General features: G+C 41.0%; 1 protein-coding gene across 2 annotated transcripts in view; it reads right to left on the bottom strand.

The window, feature by feature from the left end:
• ANXA10 (annexin A10) overlaps window positions 1-18,344 on the bottom strand; it is a 169,343-nt gene that overhangs the window by 40,748 nt on the left and 110,251 nt on the right. For both annotated transcript variants that reach the window (XM_077279471.1, XM_077279472.1), the window contains exons 5-8: window positions 12,561-12,651; window positions 8,961-9,040; window positions 2,613-2,666; window positions 1,366-1,459 (exon numbers count right to left, since the gene is read on the bottom strand). In XM_077279471.1, the coding sequence (XP_077135586.1) occupies window positions 1,366-1,459; window positions 2,613-2,666; window positions 8,961-9,040; window positions 12,561-12,651 (319 nt within the window). The remainder of the gene's footprint in view (window positions 1-1,365; window positions 1,460-2,612; window positions 2,667-8,960; window positions 9,041-12,560; window positions 12,652-18,344) is intronic.

Here is an 18,344-nt window from a genome sequence, read left to right as displayed (position 1 = left end):
ATAGCAAAAGATGAATGCCCCCACTCCCAACAAATTAAAGTTATAGAATGCATTGTATGTACTCCGGAAAGATGCCATTAAAAATCAATTTGTATAGCAAAAAATAAAAATATCCCTAATAAGGCTTTTTAGAAAGGTGAGTAAAAGAATAAATAAATTAAACACTATGGCTATGAGATGTGTCAATGAGAAACAATAACAATTGCCAAAACACATGAAGTACTTAGGGGTTAAATAGCCATCTGAATCTTAACATAATCAATGTACATTCAAAAATAATAAAAAATTGGGTTTAAAGTTTTTGGTTGAACATTTTCTATACCATGAAATGTATAATGGCAAATTTGCACAAAGTGAACAGTGAAAACTTCAGATTTGGGTAAATCCATATGTACCTTTGAAAGGCATAGCAGCAACTTTTAAATAACGGCTGCTGAAAAACAAGTACATGTATGTATGAGGCATCTGTGACAATAACTGTGAAGCCCCATCCCAGAAAAAAATAAATAAATAAATAAAAAAAAAAAAAAATATATATATATATATATATATATATATATATATATATATATATATATATTGGAATATACACTTGTAGTTTTGTTGTTTTATGCTCCACATTTTGTGCATTCGGTCAATGTGCAATTCAGTAGATGAAACCATCTATTTTCTGGCTGTCAGTTTTTCCATACTTATATACTTCTGCTGATTTTATACATTCTTTATGATGGTAAAGTTAATAAAGTTACTATTTTATCCTGATGATGTGTAAAGTACATCTTTCTACATCATTTTAGATAGTTTGAGTACTCCACTGTTTACTATGAGTGACCTTTTCTTTTTTGATTTCTGTTACACTTTATAGATTCACGTCCAACTCCCTAAATACAACGAAATGCTATCCCTTGCACAGATACACATCGCATCTCTCGCTGTGAGGCACAGTGTGATGACACACCAGGCTCCTCCATACTAGAAGGTCTTTGACAATATTCTCTAGCCACATAGTATCAGGGCATTTATTGATATAACTAAGGATTGGGCACTTGGATTTCAACATGCCCGATCATTTTGTTTCCCAGGAGCAAGAGATATCCGCCAGCAGCCTGCTCCCTTCTTCCCTTATAGAACACAACACACTCTGCCTAGATGAACAATGCATGCCTATGGGAATATGTAGGGAATATGGAGGAGACAACTATCAGCCAAAAGAGTGCATGTGATGTGCATGGCGTGCTTAAAAGTAACTTATTTTCGGATCACAGCCTTAAAAGTCAGTTCTGTCAGCTTCATGCATCTAACAAGATAGTGTTTGTTCATAAAAACATTTTCTTATGTACAGATACAATATTAAGGAAGCATTACCCATCCATAACTGCTGGTGGCTTTTATTACATAAGATCATTTGCATGATGTTTTTGTGCTCCCCTGTTCTTCTTTGACATGCTTCCCACAGGACCTAGAACATATCAAGAGACAATTTTATGCTATTTAGGACTTGTTCACACGTTAATTTTTTACGTACAAATGCTACCCTGTTATTTCAGAGATAGAATTTATACCTACGACTCTACGACACTCTATATCAAGGCAGAAGAAAGTCGGCACTCTATTCTTCTTGCTTCAACATTTTATTTGAAATCAATGTGAAACAATGGCAATAAAATCATCAAACCATCTGATGCGTTCTGGAATACAATTCCTTAGTCATAGTCATTCTCCTTGGCACAACACTTAATTAGAAATGCATGTGCAACAACCACAGTAAGATCTTCAAACCATCAGCCAGATAGTGATCTATGACAAACGGCGTGTTTGAAGATTTTACTGTTATTGTAGCACATGGATGTCCAATAAAGTGCTAAACCGAGGAGAATGGAGTGTCGACTTTCATCTGCATTGATATTTTCTATTGCCTGCTCAGGCTGTTGTATATCTAGGATGCGATTGATGCAGATGAGATGAGCTGTCATTGTTTCCATTGTTATGGTGCTCTGAGAATGTTCACATATCTGATTTTTTTCATTGGACTGAATGATCCATTCAAAATCACAGAGACATGTCCGAAATTTATATTAGTGTCAGATCAAAATCGCCAAGGCAAGTCTATGGCGCAGTGAAAAAATCTGACAGCATTCAGATGCCATCCGTGTGCTGTCCATTTTTCACTGACTGATAGGAGAAAGTGGAGAGACTTTCTTTTATTTTCTCATCAGTGACAAAAAACTGACCAAATTCTGATGAAAATCACTGATGAAAGTCGGTCAGTTTTTCTCATACGTGAATAAAACCTGAAGTCTGCATGAGCCGTTAGGTAGAGAACCTTTTTGCACAGCAGCCAATGAATCCATTTTATAAACTAGTAAAAGAAAGAAACTCTAATTTTTAATAAAAGAGGTTTCTATTTTCTCATTATATGCAGTGACCTCCCAAAATTGCAGTTAAAATGGTCTTTAGAATGGAGGGTGGCCCTTTCATAAAAGAGTAGCTTTATATAAAGAGGATATAATGAAAATTATAAAATTGTCACTTTTTAAATGACCACAAAAAATAAATTAAATTCTAAAATACTGAAGAATAATCTGTTAGCCTCCAAACCACAGGGCACATACCATAGCATCCTGCGCTGCCATGCCAGGATCTGCATATCCTTCCTCTCTTACTCCCTGTAATAAAAAGATAATATAAATGTACCACTAATGCCTGTCATTACTGTAATAACATTGTCTTTAAAGGGAGCCTGTCATCAGAATCATGGGGCGCGATTTCAGCTAGTTATGTAATACTCTGAAATGCTCAGGGTCTCAGAGCAAACATAATGTGTCTCGGCTGACTTGTCCGAGGCGGGTCTCTTGCCAACTTTTCACCGCTGCAGTTGAATAATACGACTCCCCCTGTCATTGAAATGGAGAAAACCATAGTTTATGCAGCATGAATCTAATAACAGGTTGACTTTAACCCCTTCATGACCCAGCCTATTTTGACCTTAAGGACCTGGCCGTTTTTTGAAATTCTGACCAGTGTTCCTTTATGAGGTAATAACTCAGGAACGCTTCAACGGATCCTACCGGTTCTGAGATTGTATTTCCATGACATATTGGGCTTCACGTTAGTGGTAAATTTAGGTCGATAATTTTTGCGTTTATTTGTGAAAAAAATGGAAATTTGGCAAAAATTCTGAAAATTTTGCAATTTTAAAATTTTGAATTTTTATTCTGTTAAAGCAGAGAGTTATGTGACACAAAATAGTTAATAAATAACATTTCCCACATGTCTACTTTACATCAGCACAATTCTGGAAACAATTTTTTTTTTGTTACGAACTTATAAGGGTTAAAAGTTGACCAGCGATTTCTCATTTTTACAACAAAATTTACAAAACCATTTTTTTTAGGGACCACCTCACATTTGAAGTCAGTTTGAGGGGTCTGTAAGGTTGAAAATACCCAAAAGTGACACCATTCTAAAAACTGCCCCCCTTAAGGTGCTCAAAACCACATTCAAGAAGTTTATTAACCCTTCAAGTGTTTCACAGCAGCAGAAGCAAGATGGAAGGAAAAAATGAACATTTAACTTTTTAGTCACAAAAATTATCTTTTAGCAACAGTTTTTTTATTTTTCCAAGAGTAAAAGAAGAAAGTGGACCCCGAAAGTTGTTGTCCAATTTGTCCTGAGTACGCCGATACCCCATATGTGGGGGGAACCACTGTCTGGGCGCACGACAGGGCTCGGAAGGGAAGGAGCGCCATTTGACTGTTTGAATGGAAAATTAGCTCCAATCGTTAGCGGATACCATGTCGCGTTTGGAGAGCTCCTGTGTGCCTAAACATTTGAGATCCCCCACAAGTGACCCCATTTTGGAAACTAGACCCCCCAAGGAACTTATCTAGATGCATAGTGAGCACATTAAACCCCCAGGTTCTTCACAAATTTATTCATAAAAATGAAAAAGTACTTTTTTTTCACAAAAATTTTCTTATAGCCTCAATTTTTTCATTTTCACATGGGCAACAGGATAAAATTGATCCTAAAGTTTGTTTGCCAATTTCTCCTGAGTACATCGATACCTTATATGGGGGTAAACCACTGTTTGGGTGCACGGCAGGGCTCAGAAGGGAAGGAGCGCCATTTGACTTTTTGAATGGAAAATTAGCTCCAATCGTTAGCGGACACCATATCGCATTTGCAGAGCCCCTGATGTGCCTAAACATTGGGGCTCCCCCACAATTGACCCCATTTTGGAAACGACATCCCAAGGAACTAATCTGTTGGGGAACCACTGTTTGGGCACACGCGGGGCTTGGAAGGGAAGGAGTGATGTTTTGGAATGCAGACTTTGATGGAATGGTCTGCAGGCGTCATGTTGCATTTGCAGAGCCCCAGATGTGCCTAAACAGTAGAAACCCCCCAATTCTAACTCCAACCCTAACCCCAACACACCCCTAACCCTAATCCCAACTGTAACCCTACCCCTAATCCCAACCCTAATCCTAATCCTAACCCTACTCCTAATCCCAACCCTACCCCTAATCCCAACCCTAACCCTAATCCCAACCTTACCCCTTATCCTACTCCTATCCCTACCCCTAATCCTAAACCTAACCCTACCCTTAATCATAACCCTATCCCTACCCCTAACCCTAATCCTAATTCTATCCCTAACCCTACCCCTAATCTTAACCCTAATCCTAACCCTATCCCTAATCCTAACCCTATCCCTACCCCTAACTCTACCCCTAACCCTACCCCTAATCCTAACCATATCCCTAACCCTACCCCTAATCCTAACCCTATCCCTAACCCTAATCCTAACTATATCCCTACCCCTAACCCTAATGCTAACCCTATCCATACCCATAACCCTATCCCTAACCCTAATCCTAACCCTATCCCTACCCCTAACTCTACCCCTACCCCTAACCCTATCCTTACCTCTAACCCTGATCCTAACCCTATCCCTAACCCTATTCCTAACCCTATGCTTAATGGGAAAGCTGGGGCAAGGTGGCGATCGGGGCAGGGGGTGATCACTGGGGTGGGGGGTGATCACTGGGGGCAGGAGGGCGGGGGTGATAATCGGGGGCAGGTGGGGGCTGTCAGGCATGGGGGAGAGGAGATGAGCCACAGATGGAGGACATGGAGCCGGCAGCAGCAGCAGCAGGGGATGATCACCGGGGGAGGGAGCGGAGATCGGTGGGCATGGATTCAGATGGAGGGGGAGCGGAGGTCGGTGGGCGTGGATTCGGACGGAGGGGGAGCGGAGGTGAGTACCTGGCAGCGGTGGTGATGATGACGGCGGCGGTGATGATGGCGGTGGCGTTGATGATGGCGGCGGCGATCGTGGTGAGAGCAGCAAGCAGGCACTTCACTGTTCAGCTTCCAGGGACACCATGAAGCTGGACAGCGAGGCAGCCATGGTTTTCTCCGCCCCTCCACATCTGAATGGAGAGCTAGCGTCACATGGATGCTAGCTCCAATCACATCTGGGGGGTGGTGACAAAGTGGTCACCAGGGCGATCGTAGCCAAGGGGGGGCAAAGCCACCCCCCTGGGCTAAAGTACAAGTCCCCCTTTTCCTGCAGATCGGGTGAAATTTCAGTTAACCCTTTCACCCGACCTGCAGGAACGCGATCCCGCCACGACGCCACATAGGCGTTACAGGTCGGATTGGCACCGAAGGGGTTAATGTGTATATACAAGTGCTTCTCACAAAATTAGAATATCATCAAAAATGTAATTAATTTCAGTACTTCAATACAAAAAGTGAAACTCATATTACATAGAGTCATTACAGAGTGATCTATTTCAAGTATTTATTTCTGTTAATCTTGATGATTATGGCTTACAGCCAATGAAAACCCAAAAGTTATTTTCTCAATAAATTAGAATAATTATCAAAAAACACCTGCAAAGGCATCCTAAGCATTTTAAAAAGTCCCATTGTCTGTTTCAGTAGGCTCCATAATCATGGGGAAGACTACTGACTTGACAGATGTCCAGAAGGCAGTCATTGACACATTCCACAAGGAGGGTAAGCCACAAAAGGTAATTGCTAAACAAGCTGGCTGTTCATAGAGTGCTGTATCCAAGCATATTAATGGAAAGTTGAGTGGAAGGAAAAAGTGTGGTAGAAAAAGGTGCACAAGCAACCGGGATAACCGCAGCCCTGAAAGGATTGTTAAGAAAAGCCCTTTCAAAAATTTGGGGGAGATTCACAAGGAGTAGACTGCTGCTGGAGTCATTGCTTCAAGAGCCACCACACACAGACGTATCCAGGACATGGGCTACAAGTTTCCTTGTGTCGCATTCCTTGTGTCAAGCCACTCATTACCAATAGACAACGCCAGAAGCGTCTTACCTGGACCAAGGAAAAAAAATCTGGACTATTGCTCAGTAGTCCAAGGTGTTGTTTTCAGATGAAAATAAATTTTGCATTTTATTTGGAAATCAAGGTCCCAGAGTCTGGAGGAAGAGTGGAGAGGCCACAATCCAAGCTGCTTGAGGTCTAGTTTGAAGTTTCCACAATCATTGATGGTTTGGGGAGCCATGTCATCTGCTGGAGTAGGTCCACTGTGTTTTATCAAGACCAAAGTCAACGCAGCCGTCTACCAGGAAATTATAGAGCACTTCATGATTCCCTCTGCCAACAAGCTTTTTGAAGATGGAAATTTCACTCTCCAGCAGGACTTGGTACCTGTCCACACTGCCAAAAGTAACAATATCTGGCTTAGAAACAATAGCATCACTGTGCTTGATTGGCCAGCAAACTAGCCTGACCTTAACCCCATAGAGAATCTATGGGGTTTTGTCAAGAGGAAGATGAGAGACACCAGACCTAGCAATGCAGATGAGCTGAAGGCTGCTATCAAAGCAACCTGGGCTTCCATAGCACCTCAGCAGTGCCACAGGCTGATCGCCTCCATGCTATTCAGCATTGATGCAGTAAGTGATGGGAAAGGAGCCCCGACCAAGTATAGAGTGCATTTACTGAACATACATTTCATTAGGCCAACATTTTGGATTTTTAATTCATTTTTCAATCTGGTGTTATAAAGTATTCTATTTTACTGAGATAATGACTTTTGGGTTTTCATTTGCTGTAAGCCATAATCATCAACATTAACAGAAATAAACACTTGAAGTAGATCACTCTGATTGTAATGATTCTATATAATATATGAGTTTCAGTTTTTGTATTGAAGAACTGAAATAAATTATGTTTTTGATCATATTCTAAATTTGTGAGAAGCACTTGTGAATATATAGAAAGAAGGCAAATCTATGGCACAGTTATCATGAGTGGCATGGGGTGGCGAGAACTGAGCCAGCATGGGCATGTGATTGGTGGTGCTGCCTTCTGTAAAGATTATTGGCTCGCCCCAAGCTAGTGCTAAAGCTTAAGCATGACCACGTCTTTCTCTGTTACTGTCACCGCTGTATAACAGAAAGACATTAAGAAAGGCCTCCAAAATAATGTAGTTCTTGACCTAAAAGAAGCCCATCGTGGGTCAACAAAGACCAAATTATATCAAGACACTGAGCTAGAATACCATCAGAACCGCACTGTCACTGCCTGCTCTATGGTAACGGTTGATGGCTAAAATGTATCATTAATACTTTGATTACATGTGCAGTATTTTTTTTTAATTAAGTATTTTCCCAAAGGATTAGATCACAGGTTTTTTTTATAGAAATAGTGTAAGTTAATCCTAACACGATGTACAATGTCATTGTTCTGCCATGAGATGACAATATATTTAATCTGTACACGTATGTCTGAGTATAAGTGCATTGTGTTTTATGTCATTTGTACTGCCGATCGTAAACAGCAAAAAATGTAGTAAAGCATGACACTGCATGTAAAACTCTAGAGAGTCAAGTGGGATTTTAAAAAGGTTGACATTTTTTACTTATCCAGAAGATTGATAATCAATGTCAGTCATTTATTGACAGAACTTCCATAGATAAATCATTGGAATCCTTGACATAAACAGCTGTGTGTTTGCCAGGTGCATTTTAATCCTTGTGCGCAAAACAATAAAAAAAATTCCTTTACTAAAAACCCTCAATTATGGGATTAATCTGCAGGTTAATAACGCTCTGAGACCCCGCTGCCGGGAGGCCACCACTCTGTATAGTAAGTGGTGGCTGTAACCATGTCGCCAACACTGACTGACAGCAGCTCATCATTAGGGCTGGATGTCAGTCAGTGCAGGGGGTGCGGTTGTTACAGCCGCTGCTCTCTATAGACAGAGCGGTGACTGAACCCGCGTCAACATCGCCCCCATGTTCAGAACTTTATTTACCTGCATATTAACCCCATATTTTCAGGTTAATAGTGTTTTTTTCACTTGAAAGGTTCTTTTTAAAAGGAAATGAGCTGAAATATTAGACACAGCCAATGCATAGATGTGGATCTGTTATTTTCTATTTCTGCAAATCCCTTATCACTAAAAGGCTCTGAATTAATTGGAACCTCTGCACTGAGAATAGTTGTCGTTAATGAGGACGCAGTAATTTGCAATTGACCATGATCATCAACTGCTAAAAAAAATATGGCAAATGGAGGAATTGTTAGGGTATGTCTCCACGTTCAGGATTGCATCAGGATTTGGTCAGGATTTTCCATCAGTATTTGTAAGCCAAAACCAGGAGTGGGTGATAAATGCAGAAGTGGAGCATATGCTTCTATTATACTTTTCCTCTGATTGTTCCACTCCTGGTTTTGGCTTACAAATACTGATGGAAAATCCTGACCAAATCCTGATGCAATCCTGAACGTGGAGACATACCCTTACTGTTTTGCTGTAAAGCTCGTTAACATTATTATTTATTTGGAAAATATATCTGCGGTTTTATCATATTGGATTTTGTTATCTATTTTGTTTTTGTCGTCGTTTATTGTGTTTGTTTTGGTCCTAGTTTATCTTTTTGCAATAGAATACAATACACATACAGTACCTGGGCTAAGTTTATTAAAGCATCTCTAAAATGCCCCGAGGTTTCCGAATAAATGTCTTGATCCAGATTGTTGCCATATTCTACAAAGGAAGCAAATGTTTGCAGATTATTTTAAATGTCATGCATGTGTTCTATGAAAGCATCCATTCTGTGTAATCAGACATCTGAAGTGCGGCGTACGTCACCACAAATGTATCTGTGAAGAACAGTTACAGGCAGATGTTCAAGAAATATCGAAGACTCGTCAAACTGCACTCAGAGCAACACAAACCAGACGCCGCAGTGGAATTAGCCTGCGTCTACAGTGCTCGGCATGATCCAACGCCGAATAATCAGGCTTTGGGGGCTTTAATCTTGTATCTCTTTTTATGTCTTTGAAGCCCACATATATCAACATTCGCAGCAGTTACATTCAGTTGTTTAAGTGCACGGAGGCCAATCGGACATGCAAAATAAAAGGAATCAGCAAAGTAACAAATGTACAAACACCATATGACCATAGAAAGTAAACTGGTTGCTGATTTTTGGCAGGCTCCTCTAAATGACTCAGATCTGTGTTTTTTCTTTAGTGGACCTGCTAGGGTTTTTTTGGCGTACTGTTTAAAACTGTAGGTGTAATGAATAATTTTTAAAGGAAGCCTGTCAGCAGAAAAAAACGCTCAGTGCACCTGATCACCTACTTGTTTTGCATCTATTTCTGCCCCCACCTCCCCTTCTGTGATTGATAGCTGTGGATTCACAGGAGATTGATAGAAAATAAGTAAGTAAGAAGGTGACTTGAACTGCTCGGCCATACCATTTGTGCACCGAGCGCATATGCTTAGTTTGAACAGTCATTTTCTGTTGATAGCCTCCCTTTAAAGGGAATCCGTCAGCAGGTTTTTACTAGTTAATCTGACAGTTAAATAATGTAGGGGCAGAGAGCCTCACCCCGCGGATGTGTCACTTACTAGTCTGTTTGCTGTAGTTTCAATATAATCAGTGTTTTATCAGCAGGAGATTATCACTGCTGGCCTAGGTGACCCATGCAGCTAATCTGTGTGACCCCGCCCCTACCCCTGATTGGCAGATTGCTGACAATGCACAGTATAATGAGGAAGCTGCCAATCAGGGGTGTGGGCGGGGTTATACACAACTCGGCATTCTAACCACTGCTTCATCTACAGCAGAGAAAACAGGGATACTACCAAAAATGCACTTAGCAGCCCAATAAGTAATACATCGCTGGAATCAGGGTCTCTTCCCTAGATAATGCAGCTCTCAGATTTTACAGGTAAAGCTTGCTGACAGATTCCCTTAAAGTATTATCTGAGGTGTACCACCATTATTTTTTATTCATGTGAATCTCATTTTATGTATAGGCATTCTATATAATAGAACGGACAATTGTCTAAAAAAAAGGAGAGAAAGGAGCTGGGTTGTTGAATTCTCGCCTAGAATATCTCCAGTCGCAGTCTTGTGCCACCGTAGGGAATTTCACATGAAGTAAATATTATCATGCAGCAGATTTTGCTGCATATATTGTGCGACTAGCTAACTAGTCATGTACTAGCCACTAAAAACAGCCACATTCTGATGAATAAAACTGGTTTTAGTAGCAGAAATTTCTGCTAAAAATTTTACAGCATGAAAATCCAATGGCCGTAATACAGGCGTAATACAGCTGCGGGCCTAATTGAAAGCCCATCAAGCTAAACTAAGGGCATCATTGATCCCTATGAGACTGTTAATTTATATTATATATCTACCCCAAGTCTGTGATCTAAAGAGATCATGGTGAGTGTGTTTAATTGGCCTGGAGACAGTCCACAGTGTGGAAAGCGTGGTGCTGTTTCTTTAAAGAAAGCAGCCAAGTTTTTGTAATCTCATTTTACTCCTTTAAGGGTTCACTCACACCAGCATATACATCGGACGAGTGGTATCTGATATTTTATCGCAGAGCACTTGGACCAATGTTATTCAATGGCGCAGTGCAGATGACTGATTTTTTTTCACTAACAAAATCTGTCAGTGAAAAAAAATCGCAGCATGCTGCGATTTCACTATGAAATCAGATGCCACTTACCCATTCTTACCCAATCTGTGGATGCGTGGAAAATATCTGACTCGGGTGACATCTGAGTGCAGTCTTATTTACAAGGACTCATACAATGGAAAAGATGGAGACATTTTGTTCTCCATCTTTTCACCTGTGCTACAGTTCTCTCGTCAGAGACAATCAGATCACACTAAGCTGACACTCAGATCAAAGTTTGATCAAAATGTCATTAACATAATCGACCCAACTTTTTTGGAGTGATAGAGTGTACGGTCATGTGACCTTAGCCTAATGATAAATATGGAGTGAGAACTAATGACCACAAAAATGCACTGCATCACATATAAGTGATCTTGTCATGAGATTTTCAGGCAAATTTTGTGGGACAGTTATAGATGTAGCGTTGATTAAACTAGCGCACAAGAAAGATATCACAATGTACAATGTTAACTATTCACATTTAACAAAACAAAAGCCACAGCATTTGTAGCTAGGTGTCAAAATAGATTATTCTACATCGGGTTATCTTTCTGCTACTTGATTTTTTTGGCATTTTAAGAATATCTACATCTGTATATTCATAAAAAAAAGTCTTGGGCCCCAATTCATCATGGTTTTGTGGTGTAAAACATCTTCAAACGTCACAGAATTTATGCACAACATAAAGAACTATTGCGAATTTTGGACTTTTCACAACAGTTTCATGCTTCAGCAAAATAGGAAGAGAAGAGGAGAATCCGAGGCGGGAAAAGGTGTGACATTGTCACCTTACAAATCCATTAAAGTGTCGGTGTACCTTATGCCAAAAATGTTACTCTAGTTACAGAGGAGCCCACCGCTGATAAGATGCGCCCACCGCTGATAAGATGCGCCTGATACATTAAGTGGCATGCGCCTCTCTTATGCCTACATGCCCATCATTATGAAACGCCAGCCCTAATCAATCATACAATGTCAGAGCTGGAAGGGACCTCCAGAACCATTGTGTCCAACCCCCTGCTCAATGCAGGAGTCACTAAACCATCTCAGATGATCTCTCGTCAGCCTCTGTGTGAAGACTTCCATTGAAGGAGAACTCACCACCTCTCATGGCAGCCTGTTCCACTCATTGATCACCGTCACTGCCAAAAAGATTTTTCTAATATATAATCTGTATCTCCTCCCATAATCGGGGCCTTCGACTAGAAAAAAGCTACACAAATCATTTAATCTGGGGTTGCACATACTTTTTGTAATCCAGTATCTTTTATTGGAATTGTTTGCACGACTTCCTTGTAACTTGTGCACAACTTTTTGCCTAAAATGATCATTGTGGGGTTTTTATCATTCAACCTCAATGTTTAAATAAAGAGCTAAATAAGAAAAATGTCAAAAAGACTCAATTTGTCATATATCCTAATTGAGCCAAACACATTAGAAACTGTACACTAGACCCGACCGCAGCTGCAGTGCATTATTTGATAAATTGCACCGAAATAATTGGTTTGTTTCCTCCGCGACTATGTAGACAATGCAACAGTTATTTAATTAGCTTAGAATATTGTGACTGAAGGAATACTCACGCATTAAATAGGCTTCCTTCAGCTGAAATATGTCTGAAGTTGTTCTTGAAGCTAAAATATCAATAAGGCAATTTTCATCTGTGCCGGCTCCCTGTAAACAATTGCGTTGTGTGAAAAAGATGTGACACAAGTGAACAAATTAATGATTTTAAAAGGCAATGTAGAATACTGTCACGTCCTGTGTACATACCGTTTGTCATAAACACAACCGCCACCAATTAACATGACTGATAAGGGGACATTGTTTTTCAGATGGGCATGAAATGTACATTTTAATGAGATAGTTTTCTAGGAAAATGAAGCATATGATTCCATATAACACAATAATATGATCCGATCATTGCTTATAGCTATTCATATGCTGTTCTTGCACCCTGGGAATACTTGGAATTATGTAAGTTTTCAATGCTTTTTTACAGCATTGTGCATCCTATGTCCCATATTATAGACTAGGGCCAGGGTTGTGTTTTTTTATATGGATCATATCAGTGGATGAACAAGTGCATGAGGCGCTGCATCGTCTGTATTCTCCATTCAGATTAGATTCGATTTCCACATAATGGGGAGAATTGATAAAACTAAGGGTTCATTCAGACGTAAGTTTTTCTCATCCTTGTTTTTTATGGAGAGCACTCATACCTACGGGGCTGTTCACATGTCCGATTCTTTTTCTCAGACTGAGTGGTCCATTTCAAAATTGGAGACAGGTCTGATTTTGATCCTTGGGTCAGATCGAAATAAGTGATGCAAGTATATGGGTCCGTGAAAAATCAGACTGCACTTGGATTGTCCGATTTTCACGGACTGTCATATAGAAGAAGGTGGACATTTTTTTTTTTCCTTTTCTCCACATACAAGAAAAATGAATGACATTCGGACCACGCTCTGATCAAAGTCTGATCAGAATAATCGGTCTGTTTTCCACGTACATGGAAAATGCTGATGTCTGAATGAGGCCTTAGGGTATGTGCACACGTAGGTTGGATGTCTTCGGATTTTTAAGCACCTGTTTTTGTAAATCCGCAGGTAAACCGCACTGCGGATTACCTGCGGATTTACTGAGGAATTTCCGTGGATTTACCGCGGTTTTTGCGCGGATTTCACCTGCGGTTTTACACCTGTGGATTCCTATTATGGAGCAGGTGTAAACCACAGTGGAATCCGCACAAAGAATTGACATGCTGCGGAATAAACAATGCAGCGTTTCCGCACGTTTTTTTCCGCAGCATGTGCACTGCGGATTTTGTTTTCCATAGGTTTACATGGTACTGTAAACGCATGGAAAACAGCTGAAGATCCGCAGCGTCAAAACCGCTGCGGATCCGCAGCGTGTGCATATAGCCTTAGAGAACTGAACATTGGAGACATTTTCAATGGCAACCAATAGCTGGAATAACTGGAGCAGAGATGTGAATCTCCCTTATCAGAGTCTAAAGTGTGACATACTGTACGAATCTCAATCATTCCTCTCAAAATGGTGCAGAGAAGAGACTCCTGTCCTTTCCGAGTGAAGGAGAGTACCTTTGCCAAATGCCATTTTCAGAGGACTGAGTAATCAGCTTACCGCAATGCCAGACATCCTGAGCTCTGTGCTCGCTATTCTTAACTACCCTTAGGTGTTGTATAAATTTATAGCAAATATTTCATGAAAATGGCATTTTAAGCACAGTCTGTGCTCAAATTTTGTTGGCCGCATTTCCCTTTCTTATGGTTGAATGTCCGTAAGCAATGTTAGCAAAGAAACACCAGAGGGAACTGACCCTAAAGGCATTCTACCCTTGTCTCCAACAATGGTTTAGAAGAAATGAACAAATTCAGGGCACGAAACTGCTCCAAGAGTTGGGCTCATTATACAGTTTATGACCTGAATACCTAATCATCCAGCACATTGGGTTTACTGGCTCAGACTTTGCTATAGGAAACAGACAATTAAAGTTCTTTATCCATCTTCCTTGTTTTAGATCTTCGGGCCATTTATTTTTAAATGCTTCTCATACATTTGTGAAAGTGCAACTGGCTATTGTATTAAGTAAACATGACATTTTTTTTTTAAATTCGAATTTGCCATCTTTGCCAAATTTTTCCAGAAAATTTGATTTGCAATATATTGATTGCTACAAATCAAAAGTATCTCAAAGCTTCCAACTGTATTTAAAAGACTTTTCTAATAGGGATGAGTGAACGTGCTCGAATAAGGTGTTATCCGAGCATGCTTATGTGCTAATCGAGTGTCTTTAGCGTGGTTGAAAAATAAGTTTGAGTCCCCGCACCTGCATGTCTGGCAACTATTCAACAGCCGCAACACATGCAAGGAATACCTGTTTGTTAGGGAATCCCTGCTTGTGTTCCAGCTGTCGAACAGCCGCGAGACGTGCAGGCATGGGTACTCGAACATATTATTCGAGCACGCCAAAGGGCACAAACATGTTTGGATAACTCTTTATCTGAGCTCATTTGCTCATCACTAATTTCTAACATTCTGAAATCTATCTAGAAAATATTTAACCCCTTTCAAGCATATTCATGAAAACATAGCCTTAATAATATCAAAATGAGTGTCCTCAACTTAAAAGGCTGTGGATAACCAGGCCACAAGGAAACAGTAATTATGGGATCCATTATGGATCAGTGTGGACGAAAGCAGTGGGATATGTAGGAAATACCAGAAGAAACAAAGCAAAGATGTGAAAATTCTCAGCAAGCCCTAAACTTCCTATTCACATTCAGTTCCTATCAGCAGACAGATGGTAACTAGCAGAGCAATCACCCAACAAATAGTTAACTGCAGGGCAGCAATAACGAAAGGGTAAATTGACTAATTGCTTGCAGAGAAGCTTACACTGTCTTCGGCACACCAGCAGTATTAGTCCAGAAGAGTTTTTTGTGCTTGCAGCAGATACATTGTTAACTGCAGGTCTGAGCCAGGAAGTAAATGCAGATAGTTGATAAATAAGGAGTTTGCTGAAGATATAATTAGCTAGCTGAATGAAGTTGATTATGAAACAAACTCCTGAAGTACATGTGGTCACAGAATTCTATGCTTACTGAATACTCTGACAGTACATAGATGACTGAGAAGGCCTTAAAAGGCCTTGAATGATGATGTCAAAGATGGTTGTCGGCTCACTACAGTAGCTCGGTGCATATGTGCTCAATAGGAACTGACCCTAGGGGAAGTAAATACGAACTGGGGTCTGAGCCAAGACAGGTGATTAGCATTATTATTCTCTTCTCCTCACACACACGTTTTCACTGTGCTGTCACACACTCTTTTTTCAGTGCATTCTCTTTCTGTGGCTAGGTTGTGAGTGGCCATGTTCACCATAAAATGGCTGCTGCGTTTTCTACTTCTGTTTTTATACAGGTTATCATAGTCCCTCCTGATTGGCTGTGCTTTACCATGTTAAGTGATAGCTGCAAAACGTTATGGAGTAGTCCACTCAGCGGCGACCATGGTGCTGTCCTTCTGTCTGTGATGCAATCTTCTGCAAAGTGTAATATCGCGGCTCCAATTTCAGTCAGTTTATAAACTGAATCACAAATTATTTGATTTTGCCTGGGTCGGCAAATTTCTTAAAACTCGTCACAAATTGGACTCTCATTGACGCAATTCACTCATCTACAGCAATAAGATTTTATAGTAGATGGGTTACTCATGTAGATTTCTGGATTACTGCATGTCCTAAGCCTTCCCAGTGCTCACTTTTTAAAGAAGCACTTACATTATTTTTTTTATTCCCTTAATCTGTCTTTATGCTAGTGCAGTGTACTTTAATTGTGTTAATATACTCACCGACCGCCACCTTCCTTGCTTTCCACCCCCATTACAGTCTTCTGAGTCATGTGGCAGCTCTTCCAACTTGCTGCCTCACACTGGGTCTTGTGTGAACAATTTGCATGACTCAGAAGAGGATTGTAGCAGGGCTGGAAACTGGGGAAGATGGAGATTGTGATTATATTAATACACTTACACTACATTTACATTTCTAGTTAATAAAAAATAACAGGACTGATTCTTTAAATAAGGAATATATCACGTAATCAGCATTTGTGCTTCTGTAGTGCCTGGCACATAATCATTTCAGTTCCGTATCAATTGCAGGCACAGTTAGCTAGACAAAAACAAGCTGCGCTTTAGTTATCCTTCCCAGGTCCAGTGATGTATCCCCTCTGCTGTATCGGTTGTTTGGTTGTAGCAGTGACATCACATCAACAGCACTGCTGCCATTCACTGAACTCAGGTGCTCATCCTCTGATTGGTAAAAGTGGACAACTCCTTTAAAGGGAACCTGTTAGAAATGTCTATGCTCCAACCCATTTACATAACTGTATAGCCATAAAAAAGCAGTTTGATCTGTTTATGACCCCAAAGCTATGGTCCATCAGTGAAAAATTCCACCTTTAAATTTTGTATATATGTGTCTGTAAATGTGTTGGGGATGACAATGCACTTACAGCTCCTTAGCCTCATACTTTATTCACTGCCGTGAATTGGAGCAACTGATCTGTCAATCAACCAGAGGAGAGAGGTGCTAGGCATGGAACACATCTCAAGGACGCAGCGAGACGCAAGGATCAAATCGCAATCCTCTGACTGGATGGTGGTTTTCTTGACCTAAGCGTGATGGCATGTATTTCTATGCAGCTGTCACGCTCTGACTAGGAGAGCCACCGGCCAGTCCGAGGATTGCGATGTGATCCTAAGTGAGTAATATGGCCATCTGACTGCGCCCCTAGGCTGAGGAGCTGAAAGTGAATCATCACGCCCCAATATACAGTATTATAGGAAACCTGTCACCTCCAGAAACATCTGTGGATATATTGGTAATATGTAGGTTAATAGTGTTTCAATCATGCCTGCCCGGCTTACTGGAGCAGCGGTCACAGGTAGAAAATGAAGCTATATTATCTCTGCATCTGTTTTCTTGGAAAGCAGGCTGTCAATCAATATGCCCGGAAGTGATAACAGTGTGTGTTAGGTGTCGAGTTCCCGCCACTGCACAGGGGGAATCTCGAACCACCTCCGCTGCGGTCCCCCATTCTTCTCCAGCCGCAGTGGAGTCTGCTCAGCAGAGACGTCGGTCCCAGCGTATGGCTCAGGCAGATACTCTGCATTTGGTTTCTGCTGCTCTTCCAGGCTCAGCCATTGTAACCAGTACTGGTCAGCAGCGAGCAGACGTCTCTGGGACTAAGTCCTGCTTTTCCTCTTCTGAGCATGCCCCAGGGAGGACCTCTCATTGGAGGTCGGGGGTCACACGCTCAGGTCCTGTAGCATCTCCCATTGGTCCTCTAGGAAGGTCCTGAAGTTGTTGCAGCTATAAAAGGTTTGCATGGCCGCACGGCCATGCACTAGTATCATTTGTGTTTTGTGCTTGTTGCCAGTAATACTTTGCCACTTAGGCTACATGTGGAGAGTGTCCGTTAGCCGTGGGAAATTACAGGCAGGCAGCTAGCATCAGTGGGGGCAATTAGTCGCTTTGCTTAGCATCTGGTTCCTACATGTGTGCAGTTAGCATAGAAGAGTTCTGGAGCAAGCACAACCCTAGTTAGGGTATTAGTCCCGCTAATTATTTCACAACTCTGTGAAGCAACAGGGTTCGTGCTGATACTGACCGAGTGACAGAACTAGCATCTAATCTGTCATTGTACCGCCATATAGGGCCGCCATTTCTCTAGCAGCAGGCTTCACTAGTGCATGGTGGACCCCGGGCTGCGAACACACCTATAACAACTCATATATTTACTCTTTGTGTTCCCCCAGCCATAACAGAATACTAGCACCAA

This window comes from Ranitomeya variabilis, chromosome 1, assembly GCF_051348905.1.
Source record: "Ranitomeya variabilis isolate aRanVar5 chromosome 1, aRanVar5.hap1, whole genome shotgun sequence".
Classification (NCBI taxonomy): domain Eukaryota; kingdom Metazoa; phylum Chordata; class Amphibia; order Anura; family Dendrobatidae; genus Ranitomeya; species Ranitomeya variabilis.
Note: the sequence above shows the minus strand (reverse complement) of the source record. Positions and strands in the feature narration are given on the sequence as shown.